At 40.9% G+C, this 13,422-nt stretch overlaps 1 protein-coding gene and 1 long non-coding RNA gene across 2 annotated transcripts; one reads left to right on the plus strand and one right to left on the minus strand.

Annotated features, from left to right (window-relative positions):
• The first annotated feature begins 9,485 nt into the window (after positions 1–9,485).
• On the plus strand, positions 9,486–11,181 carry LOC125289824. The gene is made up of 3 exons (XM_048236873.1): positions 9,486–10,226; positions 10,612–10,830; positions 10,922–11,181. Exons 1-3 carry the CDS (start codon positions 9,733–9,735, stop codon positions 11,127–11,129), a joined length of 921 nt encoding a protein of 306 aa, XP_048092830.1. The 5' UTR covers positions 9,486–9,732; the 3' UTR covers positions 11,130–11,181.
• A 1,177-nt stretch (positions 11,182–12,358) lies between these two features.
• On the minus strand, positions 12,359–13,422 carry LOC125289189. Its single transcript, XR_007192594.1, has 3 exons — positions 13,305–13,422; positions 12,857–13,029; positions 12,359–12,566 (listed from the first exon to the last, which is right to left on the minus strand). It is a non-coding gene; the product is annotated as an uncharacterized LOC125289189 (long non-coding RNA).

Here is a 13,422-nt window from a genome sequence, read left to right on the forward strand (position 1 = left end):
ATGGGTCGACACTACCGCATAACCTACTGCATTTTTGCCTGTGGCTGGGTCCCTGGAAGCAGAGCCATCAACAAACAGTTACAGTTCAGCATTTGGCAGTGGCATATCAGCAAGGACAACTCTGGGGGAACACGCATGATTAAGTTCGGCCACACAGTCATGTGGCTCACCATCATCAGCTGTGGGAAGAAGAGTAGCAGGGTTAAGAACTGTGCACCTCTGTATTGTGATATTAGCCATGCGTGATAACGGAGATATCGTGCTGCAGAGAGGTGAGAGGTGCGTTGTTCAAGGAGTATGAGAGATACAGCATGAGGAACCAACAGAGTGAGAGGTGAATAAGCTACAATGTCTCTAGAGGCTAGCACAGACTTTGCAGTTGCTGCCAGCGCTCTGAGACACAAGGGCAGCCCTGCCGCCACAGGATCAAGTTTAGCAGAAAAATAAGCAACAGGGCGCTGTCTCCCTCCATGGTCCTGTAAAAGAACAGAAGACATGTGTCCCCCCTTTTCATCAATAGTAAAAGGCTTGTCAGGATTGGGAAGGTCCAAAGTTGGGGTGGTCTGAAGGGTTGGCACGGCCTACAGTCAGATTTGGGGGTGATCACCTCTGGTTTATCGTCTTTAATTAACCCAACGTCATACCGGTATCTGAGTTTTGCCCACAGAGTCATAGGGACCTTCTGTAGTGCTGGAATGGCTGCAGCCTCAGTCTCAGTCAACATATGATAGTCAGTGTCAGTAGAAAGTGAAAACAGTCTCACAGTTCGCTGTGCATGTGTTACCACACCAAAACATGGTTTTACATTGTCAGACTCTTGCTAAATCACAAACTCTCTGAGATTTGTATCCGATCACTCACATGCTTAGTCATCCGCCAAGCGCCCCAAGTCCTCCCACCTATCTGATTCCCTTTTTGCAAGCAAGATATGGGGAAGAGCATGGGAAACATCAAAGTAAGATAACTGATTTTCTGACAAAGTGACCAGAGCAAAACAGACATGAGTTGACCATATCAGGGCTGTTATGATCAATTCCTCTGGCTGGGTGACTTTGTCCCATCTCACTTCAAACTGTGAGTCTGGCTCCAAGGCCAAATGAGCGGTACAATGTAATTCATCTTCTGGCACAAAAACAACCCGGCCATTGAGCATTCTATTTTTAGCCTCCTCAAGGAGGGACACACTCACAGGACTATGCTGTGGCAATAGCCATTGACTCATAGCGCTGCCGCTGTCCTATTGCATGCAGAGGGAATTTGAAAGACACCTGATTATCCAGCCCCTCGGACTGATCACTGCGAACGGTGAGTTTCCAGACCCTACATTTTAATGTGGGTCTGGCTCGTCAGGCTAGCCTTGGGTGTGCTCTCAGACGCCCCCCTCTCCCCCTCTTACAAAAGGGTTGAGGGGACTCATCGATGAAGTAGGTTCATCCTCCTCAACGTCGGAGAACTGACCCCTGGAGTCATAGAATCCGGTCATTGTCTTCAGACTGCCATTGGACTATTGATCTTTGGTTGTCAGTCGTCAGCGTGTGCGTTGTGGAATCAGGAGATAGTTGTCGTTGCTGTTGGCTGTATGATGATGGCTCAGTGCCCCTGAGTATTCTCCAGGGCCGCTGAGAATCCAGGGTTTGCTGGCAGGACTTGTGGTGGTTGTGGTGGTGGCGGAGGCGGGGGTGGAAGCAGTCGAGGTCAGGGTCCACCGTCACACACTGGGGAACTGTTGGACACAAAGTAGAATTTCTCTGAGCAGATTTATCACTATCCCTACTTTTTTTGTAGCTGAACATTTCCATAAGACCATAGACTTAGTATGTTCATCACACTTTCTGATTTGTAAAAAAAACAATGTGTCACAGACACAATTATCAATGCAAATGTATCATGATTGTCTTTTTACCCAGGTTACCTGTTTTGTTGCTTGTATTGTGTGTGTGTGTGTGTGTGTGTGTGTTTATTATTATTTTTTTATTTAGTTAAGTGCTGCCTTTCTTGGCCAGGGCTCACTTGGAAACAAGGCTATTGTCTCAATGTGTCTACCCTGGCGAAATAAAGGATAAATATATAAAAAGTAATAATTAAATATATAATAATAAATAAAACCATCATAATGCATTGCAATGTCCTGCATCATTTTCACTGTTAACTTAGATTTTTTTTTTTTTTTATACAACCTTTTTCTCTCATTAAATTTGTCTTCCAGTTGCTCTATCTGTCTCATACGTTGACTCCCCTTTGAGGGAAAGCCAAATTCCTGTACCCATATATCAGTGTTTCTCAAACTTTTTCTCTGGGGACCCACTTTTTAAAAAAATGACAGACTATCGCGACCCAACTCGTGACTGTGGTAGTTAACAAACTAGAAGGGGCGCTACTGGCCCGTTGACCATACCTTTCTTTCATTTGTATTATGAGCGGACTGTGCCATTGCACTGGATCAGAGTTCGATTTTTGACTTTCACTTAATGTCCCACCCATGGCTATAACTCGAGCTATCTGTTTTCCCTATACGTGTGGTCGTCACTTGGACACCACTGTGATAAAGCTGAGGCCGTCGCCACAACCCCGGAATGCTAACGGAGATAATAGGGACTACGAAGGAAAACAATACCTAAATGTCCCCTTCTTATATCTCCCAGTGAACCAAAGTCCAGTTCCCTCAACGTAGGGCTTTTACACCAGCGAAAAGCCCGTTTACCTCAGATCTGGAGCTTCAGTCAAATGACGAAACTTAACTAAACTTAACCAGTTATACCTCAGGTCTGGCGCTCCAACTCTACAGTTTAGCTAAACATTGAGGTGCTTCCACCCGAAGCAGCAATCCAGTACCTATTGACCCACCCAAATTATAGCCATAGTGGTACAACCCCCAAAATTAGTAGGCTATCTCAATTTGAAACACAAATTAAATTATGTCGCTCAAAAGACAAGTTATATAATTTCAAACATTATATCAGACTCTTTCTCACCGTTTAAACAGGTTGAGGTGACCTTGTAGATCCTTGATTACTAGCTCCGCTTGAACCCTCTCTGGTTGAGGTGACCTTGTAGATCCTTGCCCTCTTCCTTCTTACTTGGGATTCCTGTGGAGACGGTCCGGTCCTCAGGCTAGGTCCCCACTCTGGTCTCAACTTGGAGACAATGGGGCTGGGGAATTTGTCCCAGGATGATCAGTCACCTTTGCCTTGAATTCCGGACGTTGTCAGCCAAGGAATCCCATCCTCGTCGCCATGTATGTGGAAGAATTTTTAGCTTAAAGGTCTGTAAAACCTGAAGTCTGAAATAAGGTTTGTCTTTCTTGTTAGTAGTTTATTAATCTCTGCGCAGAGAGGTCTCATAAGCATCAGGCTATCAGGATACAGAGACAAAGTCTATGCACCCAAGAGACAATCAGTTGTTTTCTCACACACACATTTATAGGCTACCTCACACAGTATCATAATCTCATTGTATCATTACACCCTCTCTGCACATACACATGACTTTGTCAAATGGGTTATTTAAGAATCAAGGACATTAAGAACATTTCTAACGTCATACAACACATAATTTGCCATCGGACCATTAGGTATTGAAACAGAAGTATCAAATAATAGGAACTAATAAGAACTTTAAGAACTAGATTTGTGTCAAACAGAAAAAGTGAATTCACACTGCATTAGAAGTATCAATTATACGGAACATCACGAGCTAGGCTAAACACAGAAGAGTCCATTCAAAAGTATGAAATCATACAGAAACACAAGTATCAAATCAAAGGTTAAGGTCCCTCTGTCATTTTCCCCTCACACAATCAAGGTGGAGTTTTATTACAAAAGGTGACCAGACCATGGTAGAATATATGCCAAGAGGAGAAGCTCTAGGCTCACTCATCAAGTCACTTATCAAGCTTCACTCTACAAGATCGGTGCCCAGATGTCCAACGTGCTTCTGAGGCTACGTTTATACGGTGACGATGAAAAGAGAAGACGCAGAAGTGGCGTCTCGTCTTCATTTTTTTATTCGCGTTTAGACAAGCATTCTCAGGGGGAAATCTTTGTTTATATGAAGACGCAAGAGTATGTGATATTCGATTGGATATGCATTCCAGACCGCTGGGTGGTGGTGTGATAGAACCCCGGTACGTCACGCGCAGACATTCTAATTTGACAGTTTAGCCAGAGAAGTAATCAAGGATCTTTGGTTTAGCCGTTTAGACGGAGACGCAACCCGGGTCATCTTCAAAACTCTACACTGGAAGGAGTCTTCAGATTTTTGCGTCTTCAAGCCCCGATGGCGGGGTCGCCGTGTAAACAAAAGGCACTTATGATAAAATATTTTGTCGTCTTCCTTCGCAATCGTCCTCGTATAAACGGCCCGAGATTGCTTTTTATTGGAATAAAGATTGAAGCCACATTAATGTTTTTCCTATAAACACCAGTTTTTCTAGTTATTCTTATCATTACTGATATTGTTGTTGTTATTGTTACTATTATTATGCGTAATGTATGTTTTTCAGCTTTATTTGAAACTACTATTTTCAACTATTGTAGCTGATACTGTAACTAGCTCTGACAAATATCAAACAGAAACATTTATTTTATAGTGATACCAGTGAGTGTATAAAATGCAACTTCTTTGATTGTCTCAAAAGTCCTACATGACAGTTACTCAGAGCTCTGTATCTGTAATACAGACCTCTCAAGTCTCACGCATTGAGCGTGAGACACACGCATTTCAATGACTTCACACGCTCACACGCCACACATGGCATTTCTCACTCCGAGAAATTATTAACTTGCCCGCACAGAAATTTCTAAGGGCTATATTTTACAAACGTGTCATGCTGTCTGTGCGCTCATTCAGCTCAGAGAGCTGCTGTTCAGTTACTAACCAACCTATCGGCCAATCAGAAAATAGGATTTCTCAACCAATCAGGAAATAGTTTTGTTTTGATGTTGGTCCGCGGAGTCGTGGAGTGAAATTAGGCCCGGTGCTTCGTCTTATAATTTGCTGCGCAGTTGATCAAGATACCGCGGATCGACAAAAAAAGAAAACAAACGTTTCTGCTATCGATGTCATTAAACATGGATCCATACAATAAACTGGTCGTATGAGCGTTCATTCAATGCAGGCGTCTGCGCGAGAGAAACTGAAACTAATTGATAACGTTGGTATCAAAGCTCCGCTTCAACCAGTTGAATGCTAGGCTATTTAATTGTTTAACGACACTTGATAGAACAACGTTGATTTTTGGAACTTCCATAGAAACAGAGCAGAGACTGTATAATACACTGTATAGCACTGAGTATTGTATAGTCAATTTTGAATATAACGTGGCCAAAAGCTATTGTAGCCTTCTTTCTATCTGTTAAAGATCAACAGGTCACCACTGCTCGCCAAAAAAGCTGGTATTGTGTTTCCTGAATCCTTACATTCAGGCATTCAAATTAAACTTCATTAAAAAAACATGTTTTTTTTCTCCATTTCCTACCAATGTATGATGCTTGCATGAGGGAAACATCCCAAAACAATAGCACCCCTATAATTGCTAGTTGCTGTTTTGAGAAGTATTTCTTTTCTTATGCAAGCATCATGCAACCATGCAAAAGCAATGAAACTAATTATATCTTACTGAGCAGTCCTCTGATGTGCATGTCACAAAACATTTAAGTGAAAGTGCATGTATAACAATAGGCATAATAAGGATTGTGATAATGATAATGACAATTTGATTTGGAGGGAGTGGGGTTGGGTACGTGTAAGATGAGCCCTATGACCCCTGAGGCCCAAGTCTGCCATGACTGGGCCTCAGGTCAAAGAAGTTTGAGAAAGGCTGGTCTACATAACCTGCATCAGATTGAGGTTTGCAGTGATGCGCCTGAAGGCACGGGTTGAGGACCCAGTCAGTTACGCCACAATATGCACATTTGTTTAAATTCATACCTACGTAATCACCATGACCAAAATTGTACTTTTTTTTTTTATTTAGAATCTTGAAAAAAAAATATTGACCTACCTACTGACCCATTTTTTTTTTTTTTTTTTTTTTTTGGCTGTTACTGCAAACAAGAATATTTTTAAGGATGGCCTCATGACTGTAAAAATGGCTGACACTGAACCACAGTGCTTTAAATGGGAGCTCCCAGTATCAGTCATCAAGGCATCAAAATCTGCCACAAACTCCTACATCACACATCATCACTCATAAACACACACACACACACACACGGACCGAACCACCACTGTTCAAGAGACCATTTTGGGGCTAAATGTGCTTTTTCTCATTTGGTTGTTTTCTGTTTGTTTAGAGCAGAATGAGCCACTGCTGTTCAAAGGGCCCATTTGGGTGAAATTATTATTATAATCTATGTTATCATTATTTACTATAGGTATTGGGGAGGTTATAAGGTTGCACTGATTCGGGTGTAGGGTAGTGGCGCTATACTGGATGGTATATCAGTCAGAATATATGACGAAGAAGAGATGGGGTTTAACTCTGTATTGTTCCAGCATTGATATTCAGTTGCCAATATGCACACACATGTATACATATCACATACATATATAGTCTGAAAGAAAAGAACAAATACAACTGGGATTCTAATTCCTTGCAAATAATCTTTCTGCAGCTCATCATACATAAATGCACTATTATGCTTATCAGGCTGAAATAGTAGGCTAGAAACACATACAACACGAATTCCCTTAAAATTAGGAAGTAGAACTTTAGTTCGTGACTATAACTATTCCATGGTCAATGTTGCCATCTAGCGGCTTAAAACGGTACTGTGTAATGACGTTAACGGCACATGTAGACTCTTTTCCTCCATTCGGAGATGCTACGTTCTTAACAGTCTAAACACCAGGTGGTACATTCCTATGCTTAACACATGAAATATTACAAACTCCTAGAACAGTTACACTATATTACTTCAAGGAAACTACAGCAAGAGCAAGTTTAACTACGTTAGCAACTTCTTGCATACCAGTATGGATTCACTCGATATTAACTTCATACAAACTTACTTTTCGTCAATGACTCGAAACTCTTAATATTAACGACTGGATTACTCAGGACTTTGCCCTCCGTCTCCCATCTTTTTGCCGTCCAGCATGGAGCAGTCACGTGACTTAAGTCACGTGTCTGTAAGGGGTGAATATGGCTCTGGGCGTCATGACCGTGGCTGTCAAACGAGTCAAACAGTTCGCTAGGTTCTCCGGGCCTCGTAACTGTGGCTGCCACACGAGTCAAACAGTTCGCTAGGTTCTCGGCAAGTTGTAATCAATCGATCACGTAAGCCTTTCTAGTGCAAACTAGATGCTTGTTCATGGAAATGTTATGGATGGGAAAGTATTATATCACATACCTACAAATACACATAGGCCTAATGTTATCTTGGTAGTCATGTTAAATAAATGCTTAGAAGTGAATACTGTAGGCTGCAGGCTGTCACGAGGAGACAGAATGAGACCGTAACCGTGCAACAACAACGCTGTATCCTTTATCTTGTCTTGGTTCTCGGCAAGTTTGATTCATACCAGCCTTGTTAGTGCATCGTAGCCTAGATTATTTATTCATGGCAATTCACACATTATCGATGGGGAAGTAGGCCTACATCTCATATTAGCCTACACGTCATATTATCTTAAAGTTATAAAGTTAAATGTTAGAGAAGTGAATGCTGCTTAGCCTCACGAAGACCGTGTCAGGCTGAACAAGACCGGAATCGAGGGTGAGTCTAATGTTATCAAACGGTCTAGGTCAGGGGTCTCAAACACCCGGCCCGCGGGCCAAATCCGGCCCGCGTCCTGCCCAATTCCGGCCCGCGACGTATGACAAAATAATAATGTAATCCGGCCCTTGAGGCTATTAATTGCGACAAACAACGGTACTGATTAAAGTAGACGATAGATCCAGGTACGGTGACAAATCTCATTTATAGGCCTGCTCTGCTCCACTTTGTCAAACCCAAAATCGCTGCGCAAAGTTTTCAGGAAATACTTGTAGGCCTATTACACGCGAGAAACACAAAGACGTGCATATGTAATGACGCGGAAGCGATGCAGGCCATAGTGTTGCAGAAATTGAAGCAGAAATTAAGCAGAAATAGTCCTACACCAAATGTTGAAAAACGTTCACGTGCGATGAAGTCTTAGGTAAGCTATGTTATTCACCTATTCTAATTCTGAAGGAGAATATCCTTTTGGAGATTATGATCGATCGTCTATGACAGTGATAGTCACGGTGCGTCTGTGAATGGAGGTGCGTGTATACAGCGGTGTCCACTAAGCATACCATGCTTGTTTCGACCCTCTGCCCAACATAGCTTGGAGGTTGCAGTGGTAATCGTGATGATGAACCGTAATGGATGTGGTACAGACAGCAGGGCTAGTAGAAATAGGGCTCTAAAGAACTACAAAGTCAACCGCAATATGATGCAAACTTCTGGGTACTGCAGATTACCCGCGATAGGAACTGTTTGACCAGAATACTTTATTGTAGGCCTATATTGTAGTAAACCACAACATATTAGGTGTTGGTATACATCTTAGGTGTTTTCCTGTTAATTTGTTATGTGGGTAATATGAAAAAAGGAAAGTAAACCTGCTTAAATATGTTCATCCAGTATTTACTGAAAGGTGCATAATTTGAAGTGCTTGCCATCCAGTGACAAATTACATGGGTAAATTTACCCCTTCATTAGGAAACCACTTTCTGCCATGGCCTTTGAAATTTTGATTTTGCTTTTTAACCCTGATGCCTAGTTTCAAAGGAAATATTTTATTTTTACATACCTTTTTTACATTTATTTTATAATTTGTATTAATATTTATTTTATCATTATTTTATTTATAAGCTAAGGTTGGACTTCATCTCTGACCACATTGTATTTTCAGATAAGCCATGGCGTTGGCAGAATTGGCCCCCAGCTCATTTTTTGAGACATTTTGATATAAAAAATAGCCTATCAACTGTAGATGATTGTGTTGCATTATTTTCTTAACCCTGATGCCTAGTTTGCCAGGTTTAAAAATCAGGTATTATGAGACGGTTGAGGGTTATTAAATGTTTTTTTATTTGGTGTGGCCATTCATATATCGATGGAGAAGTTCATCACACACACACATACCTGTTTTATGTTGCTTTTTCATAGTATTTATTTTATAATTTGTATTAATAACCAATGATTATTGATATGAGGTTCATCTACAATGGATTTACAAAAAATAACTTAAAACAAATGTACAAGCTAATGCATTTAATCAAACGGGTGTCTAGGTTCTTGGTAAAATTTACAAAAATGAGTGCAACACATTTACAAGTTTTAAGGCAAAAACAATTACAATTTTAAACAAATAATCTACAATTTTTTTTATTTTACATTTTTTACAAAATGTACAAGTTTTACACAAGGGTACAAGGTGAACACATTTACAATAGTTTTTTACGGAAACGGAAATGTGGTCTATCAGACACTTCACACTTCCTAGCCTTCTTGTTAGCTAAAATGTATTGCGAATCCGCTATTCGTCAGATAATTTATTACTTTAATCGAGGCCATTCTTATAATGTCATAGTTGACATGATGGCCACCTTGCATGGGGTTAAGATTAGTCTGCGCGGTTTGAAAAACAAACTAAAAGAGGCTGGACTGTCTAGTCGCAAAGGATATTCCCCAAGGAATAGTGAGGAGAGCGATCAGGCTGGAACTTCGTGGGCCAGGGCAACTTTTTGGCTACAGAACAATGTGGCAAGTTCTGAAGCAAAAGTACCAGCTGACAGTTAAACGGGATGATGTGATGGTACTCCTACGTGAGCTCAATCCTGTCGGATGCGAAAGGAGATCGCGGAGGAGGTTTGTCCGAAGAACATACCACTCCATGGGCCCAAATTATCTCTGGCATGCAGACGGTTATGACAAGTTAAAACCGTTTGGCTTGGCCATCTCAGGGTGTATAGACGGGTTCTCCCGGAAGGTGCTGTGGTTGGTATGTGGTCCAACGAACAACAACCCATCTGTCATCGCCGCTAATTACCTGTCATGTGTGCGATCTCTTGGGCTGGTCCCAATGAGACTGCGGACTGATTGCGGAACAGAGAATGGCACCATGGCAACAATTCAGTCCACCCTACGTCACCAGCACACTGACCACTTCGCTGGTGCGTCCAGCCATATGTATGGCACATCCACTAGCAATCAACGAATTGAGTCATGGTGGTCCATATTTAGAAGGTCAAGGTATGTGATGTTAAATTCAATCCCACTTCCTTCAATGTTTTTCCTTACACAAAAATACTCTAGTTACGAAAATATGTCTAGAACTATAAACTAATTCCTATAGGCTACATTTGCAAATGTAGGTTAATCCAGAGTAGCCAATGTCTAGGTTAACATATAGCCTAGCCTACTTTTAGGTGAAATAACCGATTGCATGAAATAAGCCTTTGTGACATTTGACTTTTTTTTAAAAAATGGGTCTGTACACCAGTGGAAAAAAAAATGACGTCCCAAATTAACAAACATACCTAAGTGAACATGACCGAAAATGATGTGCCTTTTCCTCTGCAGGCCTACAGCCTACATTCAATAACATTGCTGACCAGTTGAATGTATTCCTTTACAGATCTCAATTCTGGATGGAATTATTTGCAGACCTGAGAGACTCTGGACACTTCAGTGGTAGTCACGAAGACCAATGTGTCCTCAGGTTTTGCTTTAATGAAGTTGTTCAGAGGGACCTTGACGAATGTGTGGAACTATGGAACACTCACAGGATTCGCCCCTCTCGAACTGCTTCTTGTCCTGGAGGAGTTCCCAATGAGTTGTTTCACCTACCACACAGGTAATGTGGGTGGTGGCTTACTTCCCTATAACTATATATTTAATTTCTGTCAAATGTACATGGATTTTAAAGATACACATCTCACATTTAGATTTGGCTCCAGAGACTGTGGCTTTGGGGTTGACCTGGAAAAACTGGATGCATTTCCAGAAGCAAATCCGTCTCTGCCTCCATGTGGTGATGCAAACATTCAGGAGTACTTGGAATATGTAATGGAGCACTTCCAATTACAGCGGCCAGGGAACTGGGAGTCTGCATCAGAACTATATCTACGGCTCAAAGAAATTGGACAGCTGTAATTGCACAGCTGAGTATATTGAGTATACACAGTAAAAATCAATTAAACATAAATGTTTACAAATCCATTTATTTGATTATTTCCCATGTTATTCTTACAAATTCTTAAACACTGCAGACACCCTCACCCTCTCTCTTTCTCCCTCTTACTTTAACATACTCCCTCCCCTGTCTCTGAAATTCAAAGAAAATTCAATTATCTCTAAACATACTCATTGTACATACTCATATTAAACATATATTTCATATTACATATACATAACATATTTCATTTGAAGACATTCACATAAACTCCATTTTAACATTACAGTAAAAAAGAACATTGTTTAGTGATCCTGAACAGGTAAATGGGTGTACACTAATACAACCCTAATTCGGTTTAGAAGCAGCCAAAACCAGGAGCGTTCTGAATACCAAAATCCATATTGGATTTGAAGAGTTCGAAATGATCTAACTGTGGCAATTTCATTGTGTTAGCACATGTATTGGCCATTGGATATGGTGAATCTTCAATGAATTCCAGTTTTGGCTGCGGGATCAGCCCAGATGGGGGGAGAGAATTCAGTCCAGTGGCAAACATGAGCACTTCTTCCACTGATACAGCAGCCTGCATGGCCTTCTATAAATTAATAGAATTGTTTACAAATATCCTGGTCAGTGTTAAAAAGTTGAATTAAGCAATCTTACACAAGATGGCGTTCTTGATTGTCATTATTGGTACGTGAAGCACAGGACTTAGGAACTGTACAATCGCAAGCGCCGAGTTCCTAAGTCCTGTGCTTCGCGTACCAATAATGACAATCAAGAACGCCATCTCGTGTAAGATTGTGATTCAATAACACAAACAATCTTCATTATCAACAATATTGTACAATATTTTCATACTGTGGGTTAATTTGCCCTCAAATTCAAGCTTTCTGCCCGAGTTGGAGGCCAGAGAGCGGACACAAAAATGAATTTTGCGAAGTTACAGGGCGTAACAGTTGAACGTTGTTTAGAAACTAGGCTCATGATGGTAGTTTCGGCTAGTTAGCGTAGCGATACTTTCAGACACTGTGTGTAATTAGGCACGTTCTTCCTGTCCGTTCTTTTATCAGGCATTTTAACACGCTCTAGAATGTGAATTGACCAATCGGAGTGCTTGCTTAAACATGTGTGTTATTGAATTCCTTATAAAGTACTTTTACTAAAAATACAGTGTACTTTGCACTTTATTTTTGCAAACCTTGACAATCGAGGAGGTAGTCAGCCCAAAATCCTAGGGTTCTTCCCTCTCTGGCCCTCCTGTTGCTCCCCAATGGACTTAAGTCTGGTCTGAAGAGATTCTCCAGTACCTCAGCAGTGAGCTGCTTTTCTATGTGACACAGGACGGGGACAGCAGTGTTGGGTACTGCTGCAGTGCACTGTACAATCCAAGAGCTGAGAGTCCTGCTTTAAACCTGAAGAGAACACGTGACAGACAGATTATTTTCCCAATTTACATGTCACTAATCTGCATGCAAAATTCCAACAAACAAAGAAGCAAAAAACATGTCCATACCTAAACTTAAAGTTAACAATGAAATGTTTTACATAGATTAAAGAGGAACTATTCAGCAATTTTAGCTTAATTTACCTTCCTACCTTATCTAGCAGGTCAAGAGTCATTGGGATGGTGGAATTCCTACATCAAATTCGTTCTAAACCATTTTTCTTATCTTTTTAAGCATGCTTTCTAGTCCTTTAATACCTGTCAATCACACACACGTTGCGGTCAATGATAAACTATCTCAGGAAGTCGGACACAATGGTCATCTTGTCCTCAAGGGACATCACAGATCTCAAGCATCCTGCAGTCTGCAACATGGTGTGGTGTTTAAGAGTACAGTCTTGCAGAAGTTCCATGGAAGTAGCACTCTCGATCTAGAAGACAGAAAAGACCAAGAAACATGGAGTATACAGTACACACCATTTCTACAGTATCTCTTCAATCTCTTTTGATCCCATTTGTGGTTAAATCACATAATGTGTACATGACAGTACATGTGCTCATAAATAAATCATGCCCTACATATAGCTTTCAGCAGAGCCATATAGAAACAGAGTTGTGACAGTCATTGAACTCATCAGAAAATGTGGAACTATCGATATGATTGGCTATCGGGGCCAACCTGGTTAATAGTTACAAAAAAGCCTACCTTCACTATTTTATTATTTCACAGACAGCGCAAGGATAATAAAAAGTCATAGATTAGACCAATTCTGTGATATTTTTCGATTGTAAGCAGTGCAAATGAATGATATCCAACGCCGAAG

The sequence above is a fragment of the Alosa alosa genome, chromosome 24 (assembly GCF_017589495.1).
Source record: "Alosa alosa isolate M-15738 ecotype Scorff River chromosome 24, AALO_Geno_1.1, whole genome shotgun sequence".
NCBI lineage: Eukaryota > Metazoa > Chordata > Actinopteri > Clupeiformes > Clupeidae > Alosa > Alosa alosa.